Source organism: Penicillium chrysogenum, assembly GCF_028827035.1.
Source record: "Penicillium chrysogenum strain IBT 35668 chromosome Unknown utg000004l_segment0_segment0, whole genome shotgun sequence".
NCBI lineage: Eukaryota > Fungi > Ascomycota > Eurotiomycetes > Eurotiales > Aspergillaceae > Penicillium > Penicillium chrysogenum.
This window is the reverse complement of record NW_026622752.1, coordinates 390,517-417,528: the sequence shown is the minus strand read 5'-3', so window position 1 is coordinate 417,528 and position 27,012 is coordinate 390,517. Positions and strand designations below refer to the sequence as shown.

The following is a 27,012-nucleotide window of genomic DNA, read 5'->3' as shown; positions in this document are numbered from 1 at the left end:
ACCGAGTGCCCCTGCATGCGCATGGAGAGCAGTGAAATAACAGTGAATACGGATATGCACCAGCCACCCAACGACCCAGCCAAGACCCAAGAGCATCCACAGAATCCCAATCCATACCCAATGCTGCCTACATGAATCCAGTAAGAGAAACATCAACCCCGCTTGGGATCTACTTTCGGTCCACCTTGCAGAGCAATTCAGATGCCGGACAGGGCAGCCAGTTAGAGCGGATGGTGTTTATTATTTCTTGTAATGTGTACTGTATAAAAGTGTAGTGTAATATGCCTTCAAATGTTTAGCGTTGGTCCATCCCGAGGTCTTTCCCCCGCATTTATCTCCTTCCCCGCTTGGCGATTTAGTCTTGGCGTGGCTGGAGCTAGGCAGAGGAGTTTCTTCCTTTTTCTCTTTTTCTTCTTCTTTTTTGGCTTACTTTTGGTGCATGGGTGTGGACTTTTGCGGGGATGGGCTGGTTAACCACTTCGTGATTGGGTTGGGATTTGCTGGACTGTTGCTGGACGAGTGTTTATTGGTTTGGGAGCTGAGGTTGAGTTTGAGCTTGGGCTTCCAAGGCTGGTTTATTGACAGGGTTCGTCTTTGGGGTTCCATGTAGGACTTTGCTCCCGTCATCCCGCCTATATTTGTGATAAGGGGGGTAACATATGTACTTTAGTGTACTGTAGTGTGTGGAGTAATTAGGGTTTAATTGCACGTTATTATTCTGCTACTACATATATGGTTTGAGCTATTGGAGTCTTGCGTGTGATACTGAATATCTTACCCAGGTGGAATTAGCTTCGGGGGAATGCCGATGCTGGACAGGATCGACTTGCCAATATAACATGCAACACACCATCTCCATGTTGTATACTCCGCACTTCGTGTTGAGTACATTGACGTAAGCCACTAAATCTAATCACAGACACTTAAATTGACTACTAATGCAATGGGATCTTGTCAGTTCAGGCGCTAACATGAAACAGTTTCCGAGACTGGATTCCTACAGTAAGCACCGCATACCGAGGTCCGGACTCCGTACACTCCGGAGACCGGAGTGCATATCAAGCGGAATAGCACCCGAACACTCAGTAAATTGGATCCCGGGTCGCTTATGGAGTAGATAATAGTCAGAGCTATCTGTGGGAGCCCAAGACCCATCAAAGAGAAAGGATTCTTAGCGCCCAAGGTGATAAGACCAGTCTAGACTAAACTCGTCAAATGAGAAAACATATCCTTTCCCATATCTAACAATTAATCACGCTTACTCCATACAATATCCAGGGCTGAGCGTTTCACGTAGCGCCGGGGGAATATATCCAGAGAGTCCAGAATCATCACAACAGCCCCCAAAGGACTCGAGCTCAGATTTGAAACAAGCCTAGAGTCGATCTCGATCAATTCTTTTGTGATCGTACGTTCTTATTATTATTATTTTCACCAACTGTCTGAGCAACCTTGGAAGATTGCAGTTGAAACAGTGGAGAAACATGAGGTCATCCGCGGCATCTGCCGCCTGATCGACTACGCTGTGCTGTTTTGGGGTTTGGGTGACTCTTCCTTGTATTCCACTCCGTACTCCGTCGTTGTCTTAATTCTGTCCGGTTTATCTTATGTCTTGTTCAGACAACCTAGAAGGGGCTGTGGAGATGTCCCACTAGTCTAGTGACAGGGATATGTATTGTTTCTCTTCAAAGATCATCCCGTGCGGATCGGCAATCTTCTTAGCTGTTTCTTCGAGACTGGCTCGACTTCTCATATGACACTTTTCGGCAATTTTTATCCCTGTCATGACTCCATTCTAGTCTGCTGCACATCATCACACCATGAAGCGATATTACAGGCTAAAGCCGAAGGTTTCAGGGGGTAGATCCGGGGTGCTTGGTTATGTTTTCTCCTTGCTTGACTGTTTAACTATGTCGTTATAGCTTGGCTATCATTTTGCTTTTACTACAACATATATTACACCGAATCCATTATATAATTGTAAATACATATATTATTGGAACGAGAAATAGTCAGAACCTTGTACTCCGTATAGCAAACTCGTTAAGACACCAAGGTTCATATGGATGGCATTATCGTCAAGGATCGTGCAGGTATTAATGTGGTGATGCAGTCAATAACGACCATGCCACCCCTGCCCAACCCCCCAACTCTGGCCAGTGACGGAAAACGGACATGTCCAGGTACTACAGCAAACATCCTGGTGACAATCCTTGAAGCTCTCTGCAGGTTTTACATTAGAAATGTGCCACAATCTGTCCTCCACAAAAAGGAACCGACGTGCGTCAGAAAACCCCATCCACGCGAGGGAAAATATAAATAAATTAAGAATAAAACAAGAGAAGAGACAGCAAGGGAAAGAACACGAAAGAAGCAAAATAAAAAGCCTCACCCCCCTTCCCACTAGCAAAATACATAATTCCCCGTATGAGGACCTCCCGTAGCGCCCTACGGAGTACTAGGAATGTACCCCATACATAAACAGCAGGACACATCCATTAATAATTAATAAATAAATGAAAAAGACAGACAGAACAAGAACAAAAAAAGGAAAGAGTCAATAATCCCCTCGCTAAACGGGACATTGTTCTAGACGCATTCAACCCCATTACGCTAGTAAGAACTAAAAGGGGAGAGAACGTCGCCAGCCAAGGTAAGGGCGCATCGTGATCCCGTGCGCACCGATGTGGGGGTGTGATGCCTTGGATGTGGATCTGTGTTTTTTTCTCTTTTTCCTTTTTCCTTTTTCCTTTCGATTTAGCCTACGGAGTAGAAAATTGGGGGGTTTGGGGTGGCTTAGTGGCTTAAGAGGCTTTCAGGTAGCCTTGGGTGGATATTCATGGTATCCTTGTCTCTGGTTAAATACGGGATCTGCGGTATCGCTGCGTGGTGGTGGGTGGGCTCTGTGATTGGGGCCAACCTGCCCAGGTGGTCTTTGCTAGGCGCGTGGGTTTCCCGGGGATAAGAGCGGTATTTCCTGCGCGTTATCGCACAGGTGCTATTGGGGTTGGCGTGTTGCTGGGCACTTTTTGCTTTTTGTTGCTTTGCATTCTAACGTATGTTGTATGTTGTATGTGAATGCCGCCGGTGGTCCGTTTAGCTATTTATCTGCATGCTGTTGTATGTTGTTCTCTTGTTCTATTGTATAACATATGACAGTTCCTTTAACGGTCTGTGCTCCAATTGAATTTGTTAGTTGCATAACGCAAAAGGAAAGATGGACGGTTTTGCTGTCTGACCGTTGGTGTTGCAGTGATAGTTGGTTCTACTATTAATCTGGACTTGGGATGGACAGCAAGTAATAAGGATATGATTCTTTCCAAGGTTCATTTGCCTCATAACCTAATCGGTATATGATCTCGTGATCTATTAAAAGAATAATCTATCCATGTTCTAGCCTCTACCTACTCCGGATGCCATCCAGATATGCACATAACATTGACTCTTATATCTTCGGCTGTCAAAGTCAAAATGTATGGTGATAGGAGAACCAAGCTTCAAAGAGCCATGTTAACAGCAACCCTATCCCGGCCCAGAGCGTTGCAGAACCTTAAGGTCTATGACACAATCTATGTCTGAATCATGTCAACTCGTACGTATGTGATAATGTCATATCCTACTCTGTAGGATCTTCTTATCTGGGTAGATGGTGAGAAGACGAGAGGTGGATCTACAACGCCGGAGGTCCCTGTAGCCTCCGGACAGATCTCTCCAGCTCCTAACTCTTGGCTCTCGGTTTCAATCGGCAGTACACCCACTTTTATGTGGCTACTCCGTACAACATATATTGCAAGGTATGAGCCATTATTTCAGCCACTATACTCTACCTAGGTATAGTCTCAGGCACAAAAAAGGAAAATTACAACCAACGATCGCCATGTCAATCGTGAGGGATGACTTGGCATGCATAGAAATGCGTATGCGTCCTCCAATATTGCTAAGTGGGTAGACTCGGGAGACGAACAGAGCATGAATCATTAAGTGGCAATATCCGGATCTACAAAAAGAAAACTCTGATTCCACGGGTGACTGTGGAACTCGAGTCCGTTCAGGGGGGTCAGATCATTTCTCATGGTATGAATGTCCCAATTGAAATTTTCAGGATTGACGGATGTGGCGATCGGGTGGATTGGCAGAACTAAAGTGCTTCGACGGGGTTTTCTAGAATTCTAGAAGGTCTGGGCAGTTCCGGCTGCGGCCACACTGGTGAATCCTAAGCCCTTGCGCAGTTGATACTTTATACTCCGTACTCCGTATATAGAGTAGCATTCACTTGAAAATTCTGTCTCTGGATTTCGCTAGACTCTATTCATCTTCATAGTTTATTCCAAAATCGGTTTCTAGCATCTTTCGCCTCCACCAAATCAAGGCTACATTGTATAATTTCTCTCATACGTCGCACGTTGTGCCTTGCTAAATCCCTGTGGATTCCACATATGCGTCCACGAGTCCCGAGTATGTATGTCCTATTTAATTATGGAGAGACATAAAAAAGACAAGCTTGTGCGACATTCCAGTGTGGTACAAATGATCCTCAAGAACCGGGTTTGGAATGATCGGCAGGGCCATATTGGCATCGAACACAAGCCCTAACTAGTGTGCCGATATTATATTATTTGATATGTTTGAGTTTCCATCGTCAAGATGACAGGGGAGGTTTTGGATGACGTGCAAGACAAAGTAGTTTGGAACCTTGGAAGAGTGAGTACCTTCGATGCAAGGGAGAGAAAGCCGTGACACGGCCTCATCGTGTATTTTATCGGTATTGGTCTGGTCATTCTGTTAAAATACCACAGAACCGTGGGTCGAGGATTGACATTCCGGTCTCGGATGGCGTGCTAGCGGCCGGGAGATAAGAGGTTATCGTGAATTAGAAAGTAGATATAAGAGGTATATCTCAAAAGGAAATCGTAAATGGACAATGCGTTGTAACGGAGTACTCCGTAGGATAGTAGAAAAATGAATCTCGAATCATGGAAGAGTTCCTCGTGTTCCATGGTGGAGTTCAGGGGAACGAAAATTCAAACTCGCCACGTTGGGCGCATTGGTCGTTTTTTTTTCCAGAACCCGTGGAAGCTTACACGTATGACTTCTGGAAGGATTATGGAGTGATTGTTGATCAAAACAAGGACAGACACATGTAGGTTACATAATACTCAGTTGATTTTGAGGTGCTCTCATACTTGCATTTTAATCTCGACAGAAGATGGTCGTATTTCTACATTTCCAAAGTATCCCTTGCAGATCTTAGGCGCTTGTTCAAACGTGAGAGTTCAGCGTGTCGCCACAATAAGACATAAGTCAAAACCAATCAGAAAATTCCATGAAGAGAAAACACCGAAATAATCCAAATTAAGAAATAGAAAAGAGAAAAAGAGAAGAGAAATTAAACCAAAAAAGGAAAAAAAAGAAAAGAAAAAGAAAAAAACAATTATGACATCTTATCGAAAGAGGGATCCACTTGGGCGCAGAAACTAGTTTAGCGTCCCCATCTAGGTCCACTTGAGTCTACTGAGGTGCCCCCCCGTAACCCCATTACCTAGGGTATCGTCATGAATGATTCCAGAATCCGCCCTTTGCCCTTTTTATTCTTCTTCTTTAGTGCTTGCATTTCCGCTTGGTCTCTTTTTTCCCTCATTATCTCATTCTATAATAAACAAAACCCTCCCTTCCCTGGCATTCTACTACCTGTGTTGCCAATCCTATATGCCTGTATCCCGATAATCTGCCGCTCTTTTAACAAGCTGGAGCCTCGTCCCACAGGCAGGGGACGGCCGGTGAGAAAAAAGCCGTTCAAGGGTCCCCGACGCACACTATACGCTATGCTTAAAAAGAAGACGTTGGCTCCGTCCCTCTTCTTCCGGAACCACACTCCTCACACTCCTACCGCAACCCCCGAATTGTCCCCCACCTCCTCAGACAGCGACTCCGAAGAGGACATGGAATCGTCTGGCTCCCGGCCGGCCAGCCTAGCTATCTCGTCGGGGGCCTTTTCTATGCGCCCGACGCTCGACGAGGTGCTGGCCAACATTGCTCCTCCCCCATACACTTTGAGCGCCTTCATGGCCTACCTCTCCCAGAACCATTGTCTCGAGACCTTGGAATTCACCATGGAGGCCAACCGATACCGGGATTCCTACTACGCTCTGGCCGAACGACTTGGTGTCGCCGCTTTGGAATCGGATTGCCCCGAATCTCAGCACCTGCGAATGCTCTGGAAACGCCTATTGACTGCATACATCTTCCCGGGGTCGCCGCGAGAGATCAACCTGTCGAGCGAGGTCCGAGATGCGCTCCTGCAGTACAAGAGCGTGTCTGCACCGCCCGTGCCAGAGACGTTAGATTCCGCCGTGAAACGCATCCATGACTTGATGGAGGAATCCATATTTCTCCCCTTTGTCAACAGCCACACCACCTCCCCTTCAATGGGGCCCTCCGAGCCCTTCATGGGGCCCGACGACTTCATGAGTCTATCATCGACGAGTCTTGACGAGCACCCGATGAAAAGAGTCCGGTCGCGCGTGTCGAAGCGCACCTCCCCGCAGTCGTCTACCAAGGATCTTCCCGCGACGGGTCACAACCGCTCAACCATGTCCCTCGGCGCCGTGCATGCTATCGGCAAACGCACTTCCGGCGCCCTTGTCAGCACCAGCACCAGCGGCGAGTCGGCTTACCTGTCTCTGACCGATGACTCTGGATCTCCGCAGTCCAGTCCCACCGCCGAAGAACCCATGACGCCTCCCACCACCCCGCCTGCCAGCGAGCCGCATCTGCCCATGCAAAGTCCCAGGTTTCGCACCGAGAACCCTTGGAAGAAGATGGGTATGAAGCTTGGCTTTAAGAAGCGTTCCACTGGAGGCAGCAGTGGTGGCACTCGCGATCCTAAGATTCTTGGTCTTGACGACTAATTGTCTTCTCTTTCCTCCCTTTTTGACCCGGACCCTGGTCGACACAAGACCTACAAAACACTTTTTTTTTTTGTCTCTTGGCTCACGACAACTACGAATCCCCGCAACGACACTTCTCATCTCAACACACTTGCATGAAATACCGAAATGCATCATCCCACGACTTCATTCTAGCCTTTGTCGAGCGTTTATATTGGCGGTGTATGAGAGCATGACGCATTGAAAGCATATGAAACCGGCGTTTTCTTTGTTATTTTTTATTTTTTATTTTTTTCGTTCATGGGATGTCTCCGGCCGAGCATCCTATCTTCCCAACTTCACTTGACACTTTTTTTTGGCGGCGAAATGGCATCACGGGAAAAGAAACCCATATATATCATATCATGTTCTCATCTATAGATTGGATAGAGGACCTGTTGGCTTTTCAGGTCTTCTGGACACGGCGTTTTTGTCGAGACATTGTGTTGGTCTCTCTCCCACTGGGATTTCATATTATCGGAATCAATAGACTTGATACCCCCTCTTCCAATAACTTCCTTTGAACAGTAAAAACCGTAAATAAAGTATAAATTGTACTTTCGTAGTCTTGAATTCCAACACCTACATAGACCATGCATTCGACCGTTAGGGCAATTCCAAACTCAACAAAACTAAGACCTCGACTCGTACATTCCCGTGTCTCAATCCAACTTGAAAAGTACCGTCCTCCGAGCAGGCATCCGAGTATCCTCTCTCAAACCCGAAACCAATCTTGTCTAGACCTTCCTCGATTCTCCTTGATTCTCCTTGTCACACACGTCGGACACCCACACTCAGACATGTCGAGAGCCCGGGGAGACGTACATATTGACTTCCAAGTGTTGTACAGATGCACACGTAACCCCTCCCAAACTCTTCGAAGGTTAGTGTTAATGTGATGTCTTCGGCACTGCGTCGGAGGATGAGTTCCTATTTGACTTTGTTTACATTTACTACATGTAGTTATAGGATATGTTGAGCGAGTGGAATCTCTTAAGGTAAAAGGTAAAAGGTAAATCCAAAAACCAAGAATGAACAAAGTCAAGTAAATCAATAGACAATATCAAAGCTCAATCCTCCGTCCAGCCCTCGTCTCCAAAGCCGCAATATCAACATCCCACCCAACACCACCCAGTTCCGTGAGATATCTCTCAAAGCGCGCATCAGCATTCAACAACCCAAGCGTCCTCTCAACAACAGCGAGAACAGCATCAACAGAAAAGCCCGTTGTAATCCGGACCAGAACCCTTGCAGCCAGTAAAGCATGAGCCCACGCCTTCAACTGATGTTCAACAGTACACCCCCGTTTCAGGAGAATCGAAGCATGCCATTTCACATTCCCTCCACTTGTCAACGGCACGAGAAATAATATATAGGACTCATCGGCGAAAACAGCCGCAAGTCGCTGTAGAGGGAGGGTGCGCGGGAATGATGTACCGGACACGGAACCGAGGAACGTAGACATGGACACGCCTATCTGCGCGGATCCGAGAGGTTGGGTTGTATGCGTCGAGTGCTGCGTCCACTGTAATGCCCCGTCTCGGTGGAAGATGCGCTCGTGCTTGGATACCTGTGCGGGCGTGAGGACTGTCCATTCGCTTTTGGTTTTAGATAGGCTTGGCGTAGTATCAAGTTCAGGATGGAGATCTAGTGATAGATTCCTGTCTGAGTCGAAGAGTGTTGAGAAGACGATGTTCGCGCGCTGGCGGTTTAGACTTGTCATTTGTACGGCGCGCACGGCGGCGTAGTTCATGCTTAGATGTAGGGCTAGGAGGATTAGGAGGATGAGCCAGGTTGTGCTGAAGCTGGTTATGTGGGATATGACTACGGATCCGACCTGGGTTTGTTGTTAGGGTGGGTTTTGGTTTGGGTTTGATGGAGAGGGGAGGATGAGGATGAGGATGCTTACCAACATGCCGAAAAGAGAAATGACAGTCTCCTGGGATGAATCTTTCTACACAGCAAATAGACGAAGTTAGCTCTGCCTATCAATTTCCAACGAGACGATGCATCGCGGAATTTGAAGACACATACCGCATTGAGCTCCGCTAGATTCCCCCATTTGGCAAAATGAGCACTCAAGCTCGCCTTCGAGCTACCCCCTGCTACGCCGCAGAGGGCCCTGAGGACACCGGCTGTGCTGAGAACAGCCACCCGTGCCGGTCCGGCGGGAACACCTGGCGAGAGACAGTCGAGGATCATGGCGATGTCGTTGAAGACGTCTGCTGCCAGTCGGTAGGTTTTGCATTCTGGCTCGAGGGCTGTGCCGATGCGGTGGGCGAAGCAGATTGTTGCAATGCGGCCCGATATATCTTGTAGGATATGTAGGAGTAGTGCGGAGGTTGGAGAGGCGTTGGCGTTGCCGACGCCGACTCCTGTATGTTGGGTTGGGTGTCAGTTGCTTGCCTTTTGGTTGGTCTATGGAGTTGGGCTGGATGGGATATGGACCTTGAAGAACCGCTCGGGAGGAGAGGAGGCCTGCTATTGAGCTGCAGAAGGCTTGAAGGGAGTCCTGTTTGCGGTGGATTTGTTGTCAGTTCTATGTACTAGGTGTATCTTTGATATTGCTGGTATGGTAGAACAAGGTACTTCGAGCCAGAGGCAGAAGCCTCTGGAAGCCGGGGATTAGATGCTCACAAAGATTTGATATCTGGCGTTGATGTTAGTATTTTTGTGGACCAGGGATGTTCATGCATTTCAACACGCTCCTGTCTGTACTCACGGGAGATAGTCATCGCTGACACTTTGGGGGTATCCGGAAGGAAGAAAAACATCACTCAGCGAGCTGATTATAGGCTTGGGTGACCATGGTGAAGTAGATGAAGAGGAGCTCTGTTGTATTAAGTCAGTTAAGATCGAAAACTTGGTATTTGATATAGCGTTTGTAAGTCTTTCCGATTCATGCAATGACATCCATACATTGAACCACATCATAAATTGAGATTTTGAGCGCAATCCATATACTAATGCATGAGAGTGTATCTGTGTTCCTGGGAACAAATTTACTATGAAGGGATTGGCAGGTACCCCAGGACATCAGTCTGCACGCTGGCCTGCTAGTAGGCAAGATGAAACACCACATCTAGACCTGGCTTGGCTTGTGTGCTGTTTCAAACATCCAGTGCGAGGAAAATACAATGGGAGATTAAGAAATGACCACTTACTATTACATCTACTCGACCCGATGTCTTGGAAGTGATTGAGGAAGCGACATCTCCCGAGTAGATGTAGCTTGCAGTAGGATTTCCAGCCTCGTCTGTTTCCCGAAATGTCAGCCTATTCGTCTCGCTGATATGGGAGGTCATGTTCAATCCTCTGGATGTGAAGTAGACAAGGGTTGGATCGAGGTAGAGTCGGGGAGGCACGTGCTTGAGACCACGTACCTTGGTATCCCTGATACTTAATGCTAAGCCTATAGTTCGATAGCTCTATAACTACATATGTAGTCTATAGTTAGTCTATATGCTAGAGTATATTACGTCCTAGTAGAGAAGCTTAGTCGAGAAATCATTCCTTTGAATAGCGCTCACAGAGCCTATGTATGTAACAAGAATCCCAAAAGTCCTGACCACAATCTATGTATAAAACGAACACGACTCCGCCTTTTCGACATCAAGACGATACAGCTGCATGTTGCACATGAATAGAACACCGAGAAGAAAAAATCAACCACCAGCGCCGGGTACGAATGAAAAGAACACCGAAAGAGAAAAAACAGAGCGGCAAAGCATCACCGCTAGAGAAAGACGTTCTTGTAAATGGTCTCGGACCATCACAAGCAACAGGTATAAAGTGAGAGTTTTTGGTCTCGGAAACTCTCGGAACGAGTGAGCAAGCATCAGATCTGTGTCCCAGCGACCGCGAAGGCATTGGCAATGCCACGGTCGGCCCAAGTCAAGATCGTGACCGCGCTTCAACTACCCCAAAATCGAGACTCAAGACTCCGGCTCGCTCATCACGCAACTTCCATAGGAAGTATCATGCCCCATTCATACATTTTGAGAAAATCTTATATTTCGCCCGAGGGGACGCTTATGCGAACATGCTCGCGCCGCCAGTCTCAATGGCGTCAATCTCGGCCTGAGTCCAGGGAGACGGCCGAAGCGCGAGGGGAGCTCAGCCCGATCGAAGAACTCGCCAGCCTGGGGCTTGACGGGGCCCAGGGCGGCGCCAGCGGTGCCACCGACGGTGCTGTTGAAGGAGGAGCGACCGAGCGGGCCGTGCTGCTGAGCCTTAGCCCGGTAGGTAGCGAAAGAGTCAGGGAGAGAGCCGGTGGGAGAGGCGGGGTGGACGCGAGGAGAGTGGTCGATGGACTCTGGAAGATGAGGTTAGTCTTTTAGGTCGGGAATTGGAGCTCGGGAATGGGAAAAATCACGTACTAGGGACAGAGCGCTTGCCAACGAAGCGAATGAGGGGAGTGCGGGCAGTGCCGCTGAGGATGGAAGTGGCACGCATTGTGGTTATGTGGTTATGTAGTTATTAGGTGTGTTGAGGTGGGAGGTAAGATCAATTTGACGCGAGAATGTGCGAAATTGAACGGGTCCGGTAGTATCCGAATCCGACCGAGAGCGACTAGTCACACAACAAGAGAGTGAGTTATGGTTCCTTGGTGATGTAGTGAGAGAGCTGAGGATAGAGAATATAGAGAAGGTAAAGAGAATTAGAGAATTAATGTTGAAGAGAGGAGGGGAAGTGGGAAAAGACGAGAAGATAAGAAGGGGAAGGGTTACTGCTTTGGGACAAGCCGATTCGGAGTCGGGTAAACTGCGAAATGCATGTTCACTTATATTACGGAGTATACTATATCTACACGGTAGAATCGAGTACATCATACAACAGACTACAATATACGAAGTACAGAGTACCACATCTACATATGTATGTCACGCCATATCGAAAAATGAAATATTCAAACGCACCTTATACTCCGTATTGTAGCTCCTACTCAAAGTACTTCGCATCCGGATGAGATTCCGATGCAGCCTCCATCTTGGCAACAGCACACTCCGTGTTTCCCCATTGTGAAGCCATCTTCCTCTCCGATCCTTTCCCAGTCTGAGACTCCGGTGAGCTCCCCTCACAAGCTCCTCCTCATTCTTGGTGCCTTTTCAGTGCCGAACTACCTTTTCCCTTTCTTTGAAACTTCCAATCCGCCAATCATCATCCCTCTTTTGCATTCCCTGGCAATTCTTCCCCATAACCCATTCAAGCTTATTTGTCCCACACAGCTTAGACCTCCCCCGCATCGGAGACAAAAAAGAAGACCATCCTTGTGACTGGATAAGATCCTCGACAAGTCATCCTTGCACCGGAATTGATATTCCTGAGGGGTTCACAAGCATCGGGAAAGTGTCCAGTACTTCGGGAAAGTCGCAAGATCGAACTGCCAAGAGATAAAAATCCAGATCAAACAGAACAAACAGGGCCCATTAGGCGCTATTAGCAATAGCGGCGACACATAAAATAAGAGCTTGCTGATAACGTTCCTTGGACAGGCGCCACCTCTGAAGCTTGGACCCTGACTAAAACAACATCCCGACTTCACCCGTTACCTTCCCACACCCGGGGACTGCATCAGACAATATGCACGAGCAGTCGCTTTTCGCCTCGGTTCCAGTCCACCAACATCATGAGCTTCTTCAGCAGCTTGCCGGACTGACCGCCATGCAGCCCCGCCATTGCCTAGAACGGCGGCTGATCTTCAAGGCCTACCGCAAACCAGGTATGGCGGGGCGCATCGGAGCCAGTCAGGACCTCCAACAGGGGGACCTGCAACGGCTGAACAAGATGCTCAATGGCAACATGTACTACACCCAGGTGGTTGGTCCGGTTTCCGAGTCAGATTTCGGATCCACTGCCCCCATCGACCGAGACACTCAGATGGCCGGTATGGACGATTCGAAACCTTATGATTCTTCATCTCCCTCTTACGACTATGAACGTCAACCATGGAAGTTGGAGTTTCGTGATATCCCTGAAGCTGGAACTCGCTCAGCGGTGACGTCGCGTCTGATGTCGAGCGCGACGCTACCGCGGGGAGATGTCGTGGAAGCTATGAATGCGTGGGGCTATCAGTGAGTGGCGCCACCGAGGTCGATCTTATGATCGCGCACTAACCCTGTCTGTTCTAGTTTCATTACTGAGTATGTGGTCGAGGGTGACATGTTCGTCCACAATGACATTGCTGTCTTCTTGCATCGCGTGCTGCACTACCCCGGTGGGGATGAGTCGAGTCTGCCCCGGCGGCAGCTGCCTGCTTTAAAGGATATGACTCTATTTGAGAAGAGCGGAAGCTATGTGCTGCAGGCCTTCATCATTGTTCAGGATGGTAGCAATCAAGAAACGATGAAGACTGCCTCGCAGCATCTCTTTGGCCTGCGCGAGCAGTTGAAGTCAGCCGTTCTCCTGGAGCAGGCAGATCGATTGTCTCTGGACACGCGGGCGAAGTAGATGGCCAGTCCTACTGCAGTTTATTTTGAGCATGCTGGAGACTACGAGATACCCGGTCTCCAGCGACGGTATGGCGTTGATAGACAGAAATATACCCCTCATAGCAATCGAGTCCACTGGATATTTTCCTTCCCCTTGCAAGGTAAGAGTGAATACAGAAGCATATACAACATATGACCAATGATTTCTATTGTCTTATAAGTAAATGCCCAACGCCTATATTCCTGTCCAGGTGGTAAACCCTCACAGCCTATATGCACACCAGTCAATAAAAGAAAAATAGAATTCAACCCCCCAAGTAAGAAGCTTTTGCCGGATTTGACGTCAAAATTGATCCATCCGAGGGCGTGCGTTCCAGCGCTGTGACACCCTTTCCTTACATCCTGGGATATCAAATTGAGTTATTCCGAGTTGATTTCTTTCTTAGGAGAACGTCCTTCTGTCCATTTCTTTTGTTAAATATATTATCATTTGAACATATCACACATCTGGCTGTAGAATGTTCACTTTAAATGTTCACGAACATGTGACTTCGTGATTCCTCCCGCGTCTCGGCGCGTCCAACCATATCTCGGATGCGACTGCAACTCACAGCGAAAACCGATCGAATCAACCCACACACACCCAAATCCACCCATAAAACCTTCACCACGTTTTCACTTGCTAGAGCTGTCAGAATGGCCGAGGGGGCAGCCAAGAGAAGCGCCTCCCCCACCCGAGCCATCTCTCCACCACCATTGCGCCGGAAGGTTGACTCGACGGTGACCAGTGAGTCTTTCCTATCAAACAACGTGTTGCACCCACTAATAGAAACCAACCCACAGAGAAGTCGGCGGCAAACTTCTTCACCCCGGCCTCGCAAAAGAAGCCCGAACCGATCACATGGCGCGTCATCGGCACGAGTGTTGTCATTGGAAAGCAAATAACGGGCAAGGCCGTCCCTCCCACGGGGAAACAGCGCCGAATCGCTGGTTTTGATTTGGTAAGTGGTTGAAACCGAACGCTAGAATAGGCAGTATCAAGAGATAGCAGGGCCCTACTAACGTCAATATACAGGATTCAACCTTGATCAAAACCAAATCGGGCAATGTCTTCCCCAAGTCTGCCACTGATTGGCAATGGTGGAATGCCAAAGTCCCGGGTCGACTGAAGGAGCTCAATGCTGAAGGGTATGTCCAGACTTGGAGTATGGGATTAGTTGGGTTCACTCGAGCTTATACCCTGACAGCTGCCAAGTGGTGATTTTCTCCAACCAAAAGAAGATCAGCGTCCAGAAGGATATCAAGGGTGGACGGAGTGACTCAAAAAGTCTGTCGAACTTCAAGGAAAAGATGACCGCTGTCATGACGGAACTGGATTTCCCTGTCAGCGTCTACGCAGCCACCACAGACCCTGAATATAGGAAACCCCGTCTCGGGATGTGGCACGAGTTCCTGGACGACTATGACCTCGACGTTGCAGGTGTTGACTTGCCCGCGTCCGTTTTCGTCGGTGATGCAGCTGGGAGGCCAGGTGACCATTCAGCTGTGGATCGGTAAGCATCATAACTGTTGTATGTTGTGACAATGTCTGATATCTCGGCTCTAGGGGATTTGCTACCAACATCGGTATGCCATTCAAGACCCCGGAGGAATTCTTCCTCGGGCAGATCACGGAGCCCGCGTCGATGGGCTTTGACCCTATGTCCTTCGTAAAGACGGATCTGGAAGAGCCGGGTATGTGCTGTCTTGTTACTTCCAATAAACTTGACATTCCCCGCAAGAAACCCACCTCTGGCGGACTGTTGACGGGTCTTCATCACAGCCAAACCCTTTACTCGCAAGCACCCACTTGAACTTGTTATCTTCTGCGGCAGCCCAGGCGCCGGGAAGTCCACTTTCTACTGGAACCACTTGGAGCCTCTAGGCTATGAACGAGTCAACCAAGATATTCTCAAGACGGTACGAGTCATAAATATTTCGGAATGAAACTGGAATCGAATGCTAATGGACAACAGCGTCCAAAATGCCTCAAGGTCGCCCGCGAGTACTTGGAGGCCAAGAAGTCCGTGGCAGTCGGTACGTCGTGGCTTTTATTTCTACATTGGCTTCAGTTCCAAACGATCTAACTCGATTACCGTCTAGACAACACCAATGCGGACCCCGAAACGCGAGCTCACTGGACAACTCTGGCAAAAGAGCTTAGCATCCCCATCCGTTGCGTACAATTTATCTCGACACCAGAACTATGCCGACATAACAACGCCGTCCGAGCCTCCAACAAAGAACTGGTATGTATTCGCAATGTCCCATCTCTATCTTCATCTCGTCCTCGTTCTTATCCCAACCAGAACCCCGAATCCCGAACTTCCCTTCCCGGCATCGCCTTCGGCGACTTCGCCCGCCGCTTCCGCGCACCAACGCTGGACGAGGGATTTGATGATATCATCCCAGTCGAGTTCCAATTCCACGGCAGCGAAGAGGCGAAGGGTCTTTGGGGCCAGTACTGGGTTTGAAAGTACCAATGACCAGGACTGGTATATACGCCTACCAATTACTACTCACGTCCTGTGGCTTATTACATTTGGCTGCCTTGTGCTGATCTCTATGTTGATCTCTTTATCTGCATCCTTTGAAGCTGAAACAAGGCTCGTATCCACAGACCTATTGCCTGTTGGCGGGGTTTCCCTGACCTCAAAAATGCGGATGTTGATCTCGACTGGGTCAATGCATGTCTCGGTTCTGTGATAATCTTAGATCCAAGCATTCTCAGCTCTGCGGTGGACCCTGAAGGAGGGGTATAGGATTATTGTGTATGCCATAGCAAAGCTCATTATCGTGCTCCCCGACCGGCTCATGCCCATTTCAGACGTGACCTACATCCTCCCGAGGTTGGCGCATAATTAGACCTACATAACTACGTGTAGATATTATAGGTATGTGTACGTCATGTAGTCTTGATAGTAATCAATATATCGGACCCAAACACAACCCTCAATACAATCTAGGTACACTCCATTGTTGCCTAGCGACACCTCCACTCGACTGGATCCAGCTGACGCAATCCGAATCCGAAAATATGACTCTGGCTCACCTATCAAGACCAACCTTGGAAATATCGAGACAAAAATCTTTCCCAACAAGGCACAGGCAGATACAGGCACCGGCACCGGCACCGACCTCAATGTCCCAATATGGACATGTCTCAGACGGATGATACAAGACTCATGTATCAGAAGCCCACTCCAGCTGTTCATGTCGGTATTCTACTTTGTAAATTTGATAACTAAAGTTCCACCTCACTCACTTGTAGAGATAGTCGTACTGAATTTTTCTCGCGATATCAACAGGAGCCCGCCCATTCATAGCTTGAGCCATGGGATCAAGTCCTCTCTATCTTGGAGAAGCCAGAAATCTCAACTACGAATTGGTACGATAAGACAGGAGACCAGCCACCAGATGCAAAACCGACTATCCATCCCCATCATCGCCATAATATCATAGCCCGCTTTCTCAAAAGCCTCGAGGACTTCATTGCCAATAGAACGGAAGAACCGAAGTCTTCGAATGCTTCGTATATACAGTCATACCCTGTCATGAAGACACCGTGCTCATTCCGTGCCTTCACGTCAACTCCGCGGTCTATGAGCACGTGAAGTAGATGTCTTTGCTCCTCGCCCATTAGGACACTCGCCTAGCACAGTCCCGCCGAGGTAGTAGAGGACGGTATTTCCATGGTATCATGAACCAGCGGATCTGCGCCCACAGCGAGAAGCTCGTAAACAACGGTTTCGTATTGGGTAATGGTAGATGGAGCACTCTCTTTAGACTAAGAGTATAGACACCCCATACGTCGTAACTTGATTTACCAATATAGGACAGTTCTGAAGTAAATACTTAAGCGAGATATCGATAACCGGGGGCCCGTAGCCGGTCGCACGATTGAAACAGCTAAGAAGATGGCGGAGGGCGTTTTGTCCGTAATTGTCGACCGCGAGCAGATCTGCTCCCCGGGCTACGAAGAATTCGAGTAAAGTCTGCCCCGTACAGATTGCAGTACTTCCCTGACACTCGAATTCCTTCCATGGTTTGTCTGCTTGTTGGAATGGGTTATCGCAGATTCCTGGGAACATTACAGAATCAGAGGCCAGTATAGAAGCCATCGACTGCGCCGTCCAGGCCTATTTTGCTTTGGCAGGCTGTGAGGAATAAGGTCTGGCCTTGTAGATCTCGTTCGATATCTAGTTTATCGCCGACATATTCGATCATGGGCTGGATATAGAGGCCTTTGACGAGCATTGTATGGGTCACGCTGCAGGCACCTTTTTTCCGGGGAAACGAGGTTCATACTCTGGCGGAATCGTCATTCCTTTCAAGGCGATTTGGATCAGCTAGTTCTTCTACCTGGTTGCGAGGAACTCCTTCCTCGACGTTCAATCGGAGCGCTTTTTGGATTGTTGCTCTATGTGCTCGTCGGACACATTGAAGATCTATGTCCTCATAAAGCCATTCTTCTTCCGGAATCTGTCCTGGGAAATAAGGCAATAAGGTACATTTGGATACATGCACATAAATTGAGGGAATAGATGGAGTCATTGCACACGGCATCGTATGATTTGAGAGCACCTGTATCTCGGACTTGGAGTGGCATGTTGAAGTGAAAGGTACACACTCCTTGCCAAGCCAAGGCGCAGGTACAGGAACCAGCGCACTAAGCCCAATGTCCCAATATAGACATGTTTCCAGTGGATCATATACTTGTACAAGTCTACGTATCAAAAGCCCACTGTAAGCAAAAAGTCCCTTCGAAATAGCGGTAGCTTCTCAACGTGGCCGACCCACTAACAGCTCACTTCCTCTCTCCACCGTCTTATTGTACATGTGACTCATATACCCGCTTTAACATGGATAGTACATCATAGTGTCTCCATGAGGATTCTATTATGCACCGTGTCATCCCTTCCAGTGACATGTACGGTATCTCATAGGATTATGTTCATTTGGGGAGTAGATGTAGATGTGAAGGTAGATGTAATTATAGACATGTGCATATGATAATCATATGCGTATTGTAAGCTGCCATAGCGGAAAACAAGCCGGATATATACATATAGAAACATGGTACTTTTTTTTCAGATGCGTTTTTCGCTTTTGTCTGCTGTGGAGCAGAGATGTGGGTGGATAGGGTTGAAGTCTATGGGGTACAACGGCAGGTAGACATGGTGTATGGGGGGTATAGTATATAATGGAAACAGAATAAAAGGAAAGGAAGGGTGTACACCCAGTCAGGTTGGGGGGTTAACTCTTCGTTCTTGTTCTTGCTTGTCGGCTGTTGAATGGAAATCAAGACATCCAGGACCAAGAAATGGAAGAAAATATAACCCCCCTAAAGAGACAAGACTCGGGATATAGACAAAGGAATGGCATGATTCGGGGCGAGAACAGTAGTCGCTGACCGGATCGTGAGTCATGAGAGTCATTATAAAACAAAAGTTCCAAAAAAGGGTGAAAAGAGAGACATTAGTCGTAACAGTGCGGGCGAGATTGAACGAGTCAACGCAAGGCGCGCGGGGAATAGTCTATCGTCATTATCGTTGCAGATCGCTTGAAAAGATGAGAAAAAGAAAAGAAAAGAAAAAAGACAAGAGCCTAACGAAATGAATCAGGTCTCAAGTCCGGGAGACCAAGTCCTGGAAAAAGCGGAAGAGATTCCTCTTTTTCTCAGAACGGCAGGGACCTGCAATCTCCGTAGCCGGTGCCACAGTCATTGGGCCGACAATATCCTCATCCCCCATGTCGGGGAACTTGTCGTTGTCATGCAGACGGGGGATGCGGACTTGCTGGCAGGGGTGCATATTAGACTGGGTGAGCGTAAGAGCAACACCATCTACAGCACTAAGCTGGTCACGCATGGCCTCGTGCTGCGTTGCCCACTCGCGGTTGATTGATTCCCATTTCTCGATGGTGAGCTTGTAGATGTTCGAGGTAACGCCGTAGTGTTCACCGGTGCGGACAAGGTGCTTGGCAAAGTTACAACGCGCAATGTCCCAGTCTGCACGCATCTGTCGGAAATTGCCGATATCGCAAACCACAGGGTCGTAAGGCTCAGGCGTGATGGTGAAGTTGGCATGGCCGAGTTTGTTGGCCCACTCATCGTTGGGATCAGAGAGGACGAGGGGAGTTGCGTCGCCTGAGACTGTGCGCACGGTGCTGGCTCGGGGCCGATTGAAGGAGGCCACGGAAGGCTTAGACGAGAGTGGTGGCGAGGGAGGAATTCCCATAAACCGCGGGTCCGAGGTCACATTATGGTTAAAGTGCGGTTCGCTCGCGTCTGCGACGGACGGAGACTGCAAGGGCGATTGGACACGGGATGCCACAACGCTGGTTGGGTCGTCTCCCATGAACGGTGGCAGGAGAGGGGTCGTCGCTTTCTGCACATCGTTGTCATCCTGGCTGAGACTGTTCGCTCGGGTGATATCGATTGGGCGCGTGCCGGACTCGCTCAGGCGTTCCTCGAAGATCGTTCGCGCGGGAGAAGGGGGGATAGAATCGACCCGGCTCATGGGCATGGAGCCAGTGATAGGGCTTGCCAAGGCGGAGGAGGCCGCCGAGTTCGCGCGCGATCGTAGATCATCCGGGAAAATATCGCCTTCTGCGCCACTGGAGGATCGCTTATTCTTCCACCGTGCCGACATGGTCGAGATGTGCGAGTTAATGCGCGAGACGCCCTTAAACGACGCGCTTTCTGAGCCCGAGCGTCTCTTTTTCGGTGATGGGGCAGTCTCCATGCCAGTATCGCTCAGATCGTAACTATCCGAGTTATGCATAGGAGCAAAGTATGACTCTTCCGCGGACATGCCGGAGTCAAAATGCTCTACAGGAAAGTCTAGGTTAGCCACTGCAGTATGACCGGGGAGTTTTCGCGGTGGCGATTGGCACATACGGAAATAATGATCTTCCAACGAGTCGCGCGTACATTCCTCTTCCTTGACTCCGGTCAAATGACTCCGACTGGGACTTTCCATTGAATTCCCCAGACCCGATGAAGACACGAGGGAAGAGACAGAGCTGGAGACCCGGTTGTGGCCCGCGGAGAACAAAGAGATGGCAGGCGAGGCCGGCGCGGAGGTATTAATAGTCAATGAGGAATGCGGCTGGCGTGTGGATGAGTCCGCGTCGAGACTTTCTCGTGTCGCGTCGATTATTTGAGACAGTTTGTACATTCTCACAAGGTGAGCGCCGCTGGTGGACGGGGTGGCTGGTATATAGGGGATGGTTGCAGTTCAGCATTGGATGTGAGGGGTGACCACAAGATAAAGAGGCAGCGCTCCAATTTCAACAAGTCATTCCCTAATGGCCTTTGGGCGGGAAAGGACGTGGCGGTGTGATGAGAGAAAGAGTGTAGTAATAGTCCGGGAAACGCGGGAACTGATGTCAAGGGCCAGTTAGCATCCGATGAAGATGGGAAATGCAAATGATTATCGTCCAGGCAGGAAACAGTCCAAAAATACGTAAATTCAGAAATACAATGGAAAAAAGGAAAAAAGAAAACGAATTCCACCGAGCGACGTGGACCAAACAAGTTGAGATCAACTGGCTGGGCAGAAAGAGAGGTTTCGGTGCTTTTGCTTACAATCGGCAAACGGACTAAGCGAACAGGGAGATCCTGGGTAGTACAGATTCTCTACCTTGGCCCTTTTTGGATAGATGCGAGGAGATGAAGATAGAGAGAGAGAGATATAGAGAGAGAGAGAGGATGTGTGAGAAATCAGAGATCAGACAGAGAACTGACTGTCTAGACTTTCCAAACAACCGTTAGTGGAGAATTCCATCGAATTCCCAAAGAGAAAAAAGTTGACTAACCTCAACTTGAACCATGGAACTGGCTAAACTCGCCGATCCAAACATATTCCCAAGGTTTGCTCCGCCGAGTTCCGGTGGATGACATTGCTTGAACCATGGTATTTAAGAGTCTGGAAGGGTTCTTTACTCTTTTTTTATTATTATTATCTTATTATTATTATTTGATCCTAGTATTTATTTATGTATGATCCCATCTAATTCGATTGTTTTTCAAACCACCCCCAACGGCTACACAGATATGCTGTGTAGCCCAATGTTCGACATTGATACCCTTCCAGGACCCTTTCCTCAATTGGGTACAAAATCCAGTTGTGTGTGCGATCGGCAATCTAGACTGAAGTGGGTTCAAGAGGGGAACCATTATGATGCCATTTCGACCCAGTCGATCGGTTCTGATTCGCTCTATAGATTCGGGAGAAAAAGGTGTTGGACACACCCGCTTATTATCCTTATTTATCCAGTTGTCTGTTTACCTGTAGTACGTATGCCGTATGGAGCACTCGATTCTCATTTGGCCCAGAATAACCACTGGGTATACCCATCCCCATTCTATGTTGTATACACGGGCTGGTGCATCCACCCCGTTTGTATTAGAGCTCCGACAACGTTGAGCAACTGCGGACAAGGTCCCGTCCCGTAGAGGTCAGAACTTTGTCCGAGTATGACGAGTAGGGTAGCACAATGGAGGGCTATCGGTTCGAAATTCTGTAGGGCACGGCGAGATATAATATTGGTGCTCCGTCCTACGATAACTTGTGCGAACTCCGAACTAGACCTGGACTGCGACAGACATTAGAGCACTACTTACTACATACAACAACAGTGATACTAGAAGAGGAGAAAACTGCAAACTGCCATCCAATCATAGTCCTGGAGTGACCATCAGGTACCTACGTACCGTGGGAGGGAAGTACATAGAATAGAAACCCCAAATCCCTTCGCCTTTGGCACTAGACGTCAGGTCCACATGGCCCAAACCACCCAACGTTCTCGGCGAATTCGGGGAACATTCCATTCTTCCATAATGATTGGTGAGGCGCGGAGGGGAAAAGGCAAGCCATGGTGTTTGGCGCCACTGCCATTGCCCGCCGGGTGTGCCTTTGGGGGCGTGAGGCGAGCCTTGGCGCAGCAACCGAGGTGGATTCTCGGGTTTGTACAAGCCCGACGGGTTTTCGACGGGACTTGCTTGACAAGTCAACTTTTATTCTTCACTTGTCGATTATTGTGATATATCAGGTCCTTTCTTTCTTCTTTCTGTCCCTGGAGATCTCTGCGATCCTATCTCTCGCTAGGCGTCCCTGCATGTCACTCGGACAGAAAAGACCACACTGTAGCCCAAAATGGGATAGGTTGGGTCGGCTAGCTTGGGTGGCCAATCATCGCCACGCGGCAAAAGGCAAAACAAAATGACAAAGCGAAAAAAAAACCTTATCGCTGTGGGTTTCTGAGGTAATCACCCATTTAAGCCCTGGAGCCCTGGAGGATTGGAAGGTTTTCCGATCACGGGTAGGTTATATTCAACAAAACGAAAGCTCTAGTTAGTGGTGGTATAGCTATCGCTGGTATGAAGCATTCTGATGTATTTTGTCTAGCTGGAATATACATATGTACCTACATACGTGTTGTAGATGTTGTAGGTAGCGATGTAATTGAGGGGTCGTCACTCACGTGATCTCATACATTGATCACATAAGAACAATTAACTGCCCAGGTAGCAAAGTCGCTGCAGCGGTATACGCCAGGCCCTAGTCTCAGCTAGGGACCATAGCCCCGAGGTGATAGGTGCCCCCTCCGATCAAGGCCTCGTCCCGAGGTCGACAACCTCGGCTTGTGCGTTTGAAGTTCTCGAGCCTTTCTCGATTCGCTCAGATGGTTCGAGCGTACTTCAAGAGGTACTACGCCTAGGCTGGTGATCAGACTATGGTGCAACTTACCTCTCCAGGCCTAGGATCCTATGATACACATCGGAGTTGTGGATCATTTGTAGGGCCTACGTTTTCATAAGTTGGCTTGATAGCATGTCAGAGGTATGATAGAAATATAGATTTTCAGGTCCGAGGTCCATACCACCTTACTACGAAGGTAGAAGGTGGCCCTAAGGGACCTTCAGACTTGCAAAATACACAATAAATAGGGATCTCCAAGTCAAGGTTGATGCTAATCGACCTTTGCATAAATTATTCCTCTTGTGTTCAAACGGTGCAATCCAGACTCTTAGCTTGGCGCTATTAGGGCTGTACTGCACTGGAGTAGCTAAGAAAGCCCAGTTAAAGCGCAAACTTGATGCCGCACCTTTCTGCTAGACCGTCATTTCACTCTGATCCTGGAAGCGGAGACAAAGGGTCAGAGTACAATCAAACTTCTGACCTGGTTCGGTGGGCTTTAAATGTTATATTCAGTATCCTGGATACTCTTCGATAAGTCGGATTAGACAGCATATATACATCCCTTTGGATTGCCTGACCGTTCGGGGGTAACATCACGTAGTGTTTTGAAGTTCCTCTTGAGTATGTTAGCTCACGAGCCAGGTTTGTGGCGGATTCTCACGGTCTTCGCGTACGTCACAATGGGATGTTTCGAAACGACCGACTTTAAGTCCAGTGAAACTGGCACAGCATGCCAGAATATGCTCCACTGGCGACTGCTCACTCGTGTGAGGAAAAAGAGAACAGAACATTGCGTTCAGCATTGCGGCAGCGTCACGAGACTTGCTTTCTTCAAGCGGGACAGTATGTTCTTGGTCAATGTGTTAAATGAGAACATGAATCAAGCAACAAGTCTCGTTCAGACATTCTCGAGCTGTGGATGATCCCAAGTAGCGCATCTGGACCGCACCTATGCTGCGTTAGTAGATGGAGCTTTAGGGAAAGACTTGAGTAAGAGCTACCAGCTGGTTTTAAATAGATGTCAGCGACTCTTCGCGAGGGACACGGCATTCTTTGCCCAGATCCAAATTTATCAATATGCAGGGAGAGAGTGTGTACAGCTGTCTCCCAATGATCTAGAGTTGGCTGATATGCAGTAGTCTTGACTTTCCCTGCAGTTGAGTATATCAACCGATAGACCCATAACCGACAGACCTATATTAACCGACGGGACTATATCAACCGTAATACCCTAAAGTCTAAATCAAGCCGGCCTGCTTCTTCGATTAGTAGGTTTTGGCATACTGGTGGATTATTTAGCCAGACACGGAGATAGATAGCACTTGGAGTATAGTCTCTGCTGATCGTCAAGTGGATCATATCTGGGACTCTCCAGTGTTAATGTCGCAAAGAAAGCTAACATGGCACTAGTTAACTTATATATTCACTTTCCCCGCGATCAGCACGCCACCCCCGCATAACAATGGCGATATCTCCGATTCTCTATATTAACCGGTGGACAATATACGTATATAGATGAGGTAGTACAGCAATCATGGAGAGCCTGCAAGTCCCAGGAACCAAACCAGTCCTTTGGCTTCCTTTGTTTCTCTGTGACTAGTGACTATGCTCCTTCGCCTATTAGTGGCACCTGCCGCACTTGCTGCTTGTGCTGTCGGTGCCGTAACTCATCGTCGAACATCAGGACTATCGGAAGACGAGTCATCGCTCGGGCCCTCCCTCGATCGCTGGCCGCGCGGGACTCATTTGGCTGTCGATTACTACCCGTCGCAATGGCCGGAACAAATGTGGGAGTCTGATATTGCTCAGATGCAAGATGCCAACCTATCGTTTGTGCGAGTAAACGAGTTCGACTGGTCCATGTTAGAACCGACTGAGGGGCAATACAATTTCACCCTCCTCGATAAGACTCTGGAGCTGCTCGGTCGATATCAACTTAAAGCAATCATTGGGACGCCCACGGCAACTCCGCCTAATTGGCTCACGGAGAAGTACGACGTCAGCTTTGTAGATAACACCAATACCACACTGCTCTTCGGTTCACGCCGTGGCTATAGCACATCCTCGACTGACTATCGTCTACTGAGCCAAAAGATCACGCGAAAATTGGCTGAGCGGTACGGCAACCACCCCGCCGTAGCGGGCTGGCAACTGGACAACGAGTTCGGATGTCATGGTACCGTGCAAAGCTACGATCATAACGCCATCAGGCGATTCCAGACATGGCTACAGACTAAGTATGGCACTATCGATAATTTCAACGCTGCCCAGGGCCGTGTGTTTTGGTCAAACCAATATACCAGCTTTGATGTGATTCAGCCGCCATTTTTGGAAGTCTACACGACACAGCCTGACCATGCTCTCGATTGGTACTTATTCAGCTCAGACATGGTAATTGAATTCGCGCGGGAACAGTCGGAAATCTTGAGGCAATATGCGCCAACACATTTCATCACTCACAATTTCATGATGGGTTTCACAGATTTCGATCACTTCAAGTTCTCGCGTGAGGTGGGACTCGACCTCACGACGTTCGACGAGTATCCGCTTTCTGGTCCGGATTCTTTCTCGTGGCTCTCTCTAGAAGATCAAGCTCAATATCTGCGCACTGGTTTACCGGATTGGCAGGCGCTGCACCACGCTCTCTACCGCGGTGTTGCGGGTGCCGCATACAATAGAACATCCGGGCCATTCGGCGTCATGGAGATGCAAACCGGCGTTCTGAATTGGAGTCCTTACCGGGTATCTCCGTTGAGTGGTATGGTGCGACTCTGGACGCACGAGACGTACGCAGGTTTCGGTGATATAGTGTCATATTTCCGGTGGCGTCAGGTCCCCTACGCACAAGAGCAGACGCTGTCTGGTCTATTTATCCCGGACGGTGCCGCAGACGAAGGCTTCCTCGAGCTTGAAACCGTGATAAATGAAGATCTACCGAAGTTAAGGGATGGACTCAGTACCGATGAAGAACAGGAGCACCAAGCAGATGTGGCCCTCATATTCGACTATGTTTCTTCCCAGGTTTGGGCTATCGAGCCGTACAGCGGGGAGTGGGATCCTAAATCCTCCAGCTATTTGAACCCAGCTGTCAAGTATATGGACATTGTCTATAAGTTCTATTCCGCTCTCCGCCGCCTCGGGCTTTCCGTTGATGTTATTGGCCCCGACCAACCAATTGACGGCTATAAGCTCGTTGTCGTGCCGAGTTTGCCCATTATCCCCGAAACATTCAATCAAGCACTGGCTGATTACAACGGCCCTGTCGTTTTCGGGCCGCACACTGGCTCTAAAACAGCTACGTTCAGCTATGCTCCTGGTCTCAACCCCTCGAGAGGTCCACTCCGGGACCGCCTACCGATGCGAGTCACCCGCGTGGAGACCCCGCCGAGCTATGCCGGTAGCGGCGTCGCCTATGGGGAAAAGAAGTTCAATATCTCAGGCTGGGAGGAGTGGGTGGTCTGTGAACGGGAAGGTCGTACGAGCAATGTAGCAATGACATACACCTCGTCACATCGTCCGGGTCAGCCAGCTGCCTGCTCAATGGATGGGTTGCATTACCTTGGCTTTAATCCTTCTGTCGACGTGCTCGTGTCATATCTGGGTGATGTCGCTAATGCGGCAAGGATAACCGATTTTGCGGGACGGCAAGCGGATAGTAGCAATGACCTTGGACCTATGCTGCGGTTTGCAAAAAGGGGGCCCTTGCTCTGGGTGTTCAACTATGGTTTAGAACCTGTGAGCATTCCTGTGATCGAGGGTGCTGAGCTGCTGATAGGTGGGGATGATTCTGAGATTGCCTCGGCTGATATAGCTGTTTGGAGGCTGAAGAATGTGCAAAATTGAGGTGAGGGCATGTTTTGCCTGTGGTTACATGGTTTGAATGTGAGAGGAGTGCGTGTGGTTGCCTGG

At 48.8% G+C, this 27,012-nt stretch overlaps 11 protein-coding genes across 11 annotated transcripts; 4 read left to right on the top strand and 7 right to left on the bottom strand.

Moving 5' to 3' along the window:
- Positions 1-5,822: 5,822 nt before the first annotated feature.
- N7489_006067 (regulator of G-protein signaling domain-containing protein) lies at positions 5,823-6,908 on the top strand (the record flags this gene model as incomplete). The annotated part of the gene is made up of 1 exon (XM_056711817.1): positions 5,823-6,908. The coding sequence occupies one exon, from the start codon at positions 5,823-5,825 to the stop codon at positions 6,906-6,908; it is 1,086 nt and encodes a 361-aa protein (XP_056565532.1).
- Positions 6,909-7,989: 1,081 nt separating this feature from the next.
- Positions 7,990-9,661, bottom strand: N7489_006066 (RUS1 family protein; the record flags this gene model as incomplete). Its single annotated transcript, XM_056711816.1, has 4 exons — positions 7,990-8,763; positions 8,836-8,880; positions 8,961-9,301; positions 9,649-9,661. 4 exons carry the CDS (start codon positions 9,659-9,661, stop codon positions 7,990-7,992), a joined length of 1,173 nt encoding a protein of 390 aa, XP_056565531.1.
- Positions 9,662-10,915: 1,254 nt separating this feature from the next.
- Positions 10,916-11,381, bottom strand: N7489_006065 (alpha-ketoglutarate dehydrogenase subunit KGD4; the record flags this gene model as incomplete). Its single annotated transcript, XM_056711815.1, has 2 exons — positions 10,916-11,241; positions 11,306-11,381. 2 exons carry the CDS (start codon positions 11,379-11,381, stop codon positions 10,916-10,918), a joined length of 402 nt encoding a protein of 133 aa, XP_056565530.1.
- A 1,128-nt stretch (positions 11,382-12,509) lies between these two features.
- Positions 12,510-13,376, top strand: N7489_006064 (mediator of RNA polymerase II transcription subunit 18; the record flags this gene model as incomplete). Its single annotated transcript, XM_056711814.1, has 2 exons — positions 12,510-13,000; positions 13,058-13,376. The coding sequence occupies 2 exons, from the start codon at positions 12,510-12,512 to the stop codon at positions 13,374-13,376; spliced, it is 810 nt and encodes a 269-aa protein (XP_056565529.1).
- Positions 13,377-14,053: 677 nt separating this feature from the next.
- Positions 14,054-15,870, top strand: N7489_006063 (putative DNA 3'-phosphatase Tpp1; the record flags this gene model as incomplete). Its single annotated transcript, XM_056711813.1, has 8 exons — positions 14,054-14,144; positions 14,201-14,358; positions 14,433-14,545; positions 14,605-14,910; positions 14,964-15,091; positions 15,180-15,316; positions 15,373-15,433; positions 15,500-15,870. 8 exons carry the CDS (start codon positions 14,054-14,056, stop codon positions 15,868-15,870), a joined length of 1,365 nt encoding a protein of 454 aa, XP_056565528.1.
- Positions 15,871-16,770: 900 nt separating this feature from the next.
- N7489_006062 (uncharacterized protein) lies at positions 16,771-17,036 on the bottom strand (the record flags this gene model as incomplete). Its single annotated transcript, XM_056711812.1, has 2 exons — positions 16,771-16,915; positions 16,945-17,036. 2 exons carry the CDS (start codon positions 17,034-17,036, stop codon positions 16,771-16,773), a joined length of 237 nt encoding a protein of 78 aa, XP_056565527.1.
- Positions 17,037-17,048: 12 nt separating this feature from the next.
- Positions 17,049-17,487, bottom strand: N7489_006061 (uncharacterized protein; the record flags this gene model as incomplete). Its single annotated transcript, XM_056711811.1, is given in 2 exon segments — positions 17,049-17,183; positions 17,200-17,487. The coding sequence occupies 2 exon segments, from the start codon at positions 17,485-17,487 to the stop codon at positions 17,049-17,051; spliced, it is 423 nt and encodes a 140-aa protein (XP_056565526.1).
- A 211-nt stretch (positions 17,488-17,698) lies between these two features.
- On the bottom strand, positions 17,699-18,005 carry N7489_006060 (uncharacterized protein; the record flags this gene model as incomplete). Its single annotated transcript, XM_056711810.1, has 2 exons — positions 17,699-17,878; positions 17,958-18,005. The coding sequence occupies 2 exons, from the start codon at positions 18,003-18,005 to the stop codon at positions 17,699-17,701; spliced, it is 228 nt and encodes a 75-aa protein (XP_056565525.1).
- A 1,018-nt stretch (positions 18,006-19,023) lies between these two features.
- On the bottom strand, positions 19,024-20,577 carry N7489_006059 (uncharacterized protein; the record flags this gene model as incomplete). Its single annotated transcript, XM_056711809.1, has 1 exon — positions 19,024-20,577. The coding sequence occupies one exon, from the start codon at positions 20,575-20,577 to the stop codon at positions 19,024-19,026; it is 1,554 nt and encodes a 517-aa protein (XP_056565524.1).
- A 2-nt stretch (positions 20,578-20,579) lies between these two features.
- Positions 20,580-21,578, bottom strand: N7489_006058 (uncharacterized protein; the record flags this gene model as incomplete). Its single annotated transcript, XM_056711808.1, has 4 exons — positions 20,580-20,782; positions 21,043-21,145; positions 21,218-21,304; positions 21,480-21,578. 4 exons carry the CDS (start codon positions 21,576-21,578, stop codon positions 20,580-20,582), a joined length of 492 nt encoding a protein of 163 aa, XP_056565523.1.
- Positions 21,579-24,708: 3,130 nt separating this feature from the next.
- On the top strand, positions 24,709-26,946 carry N7489_006057 (beta-galactosidase; the record flags this gene model as incomplete). The annotated part of the gene is made up of 1 exon (XM_056711807.1): positions 24,709-26,946. One exon carries the CDS (start codon positions 24,709-24,711, stop codon positions 26,944-26,946), a length of 2,238 nt encoding a protein of 745 aa, XP_056565522.1.
- Between the last annotated feature and the right edge of the window lie 66 nt (positions 26,947-27,012).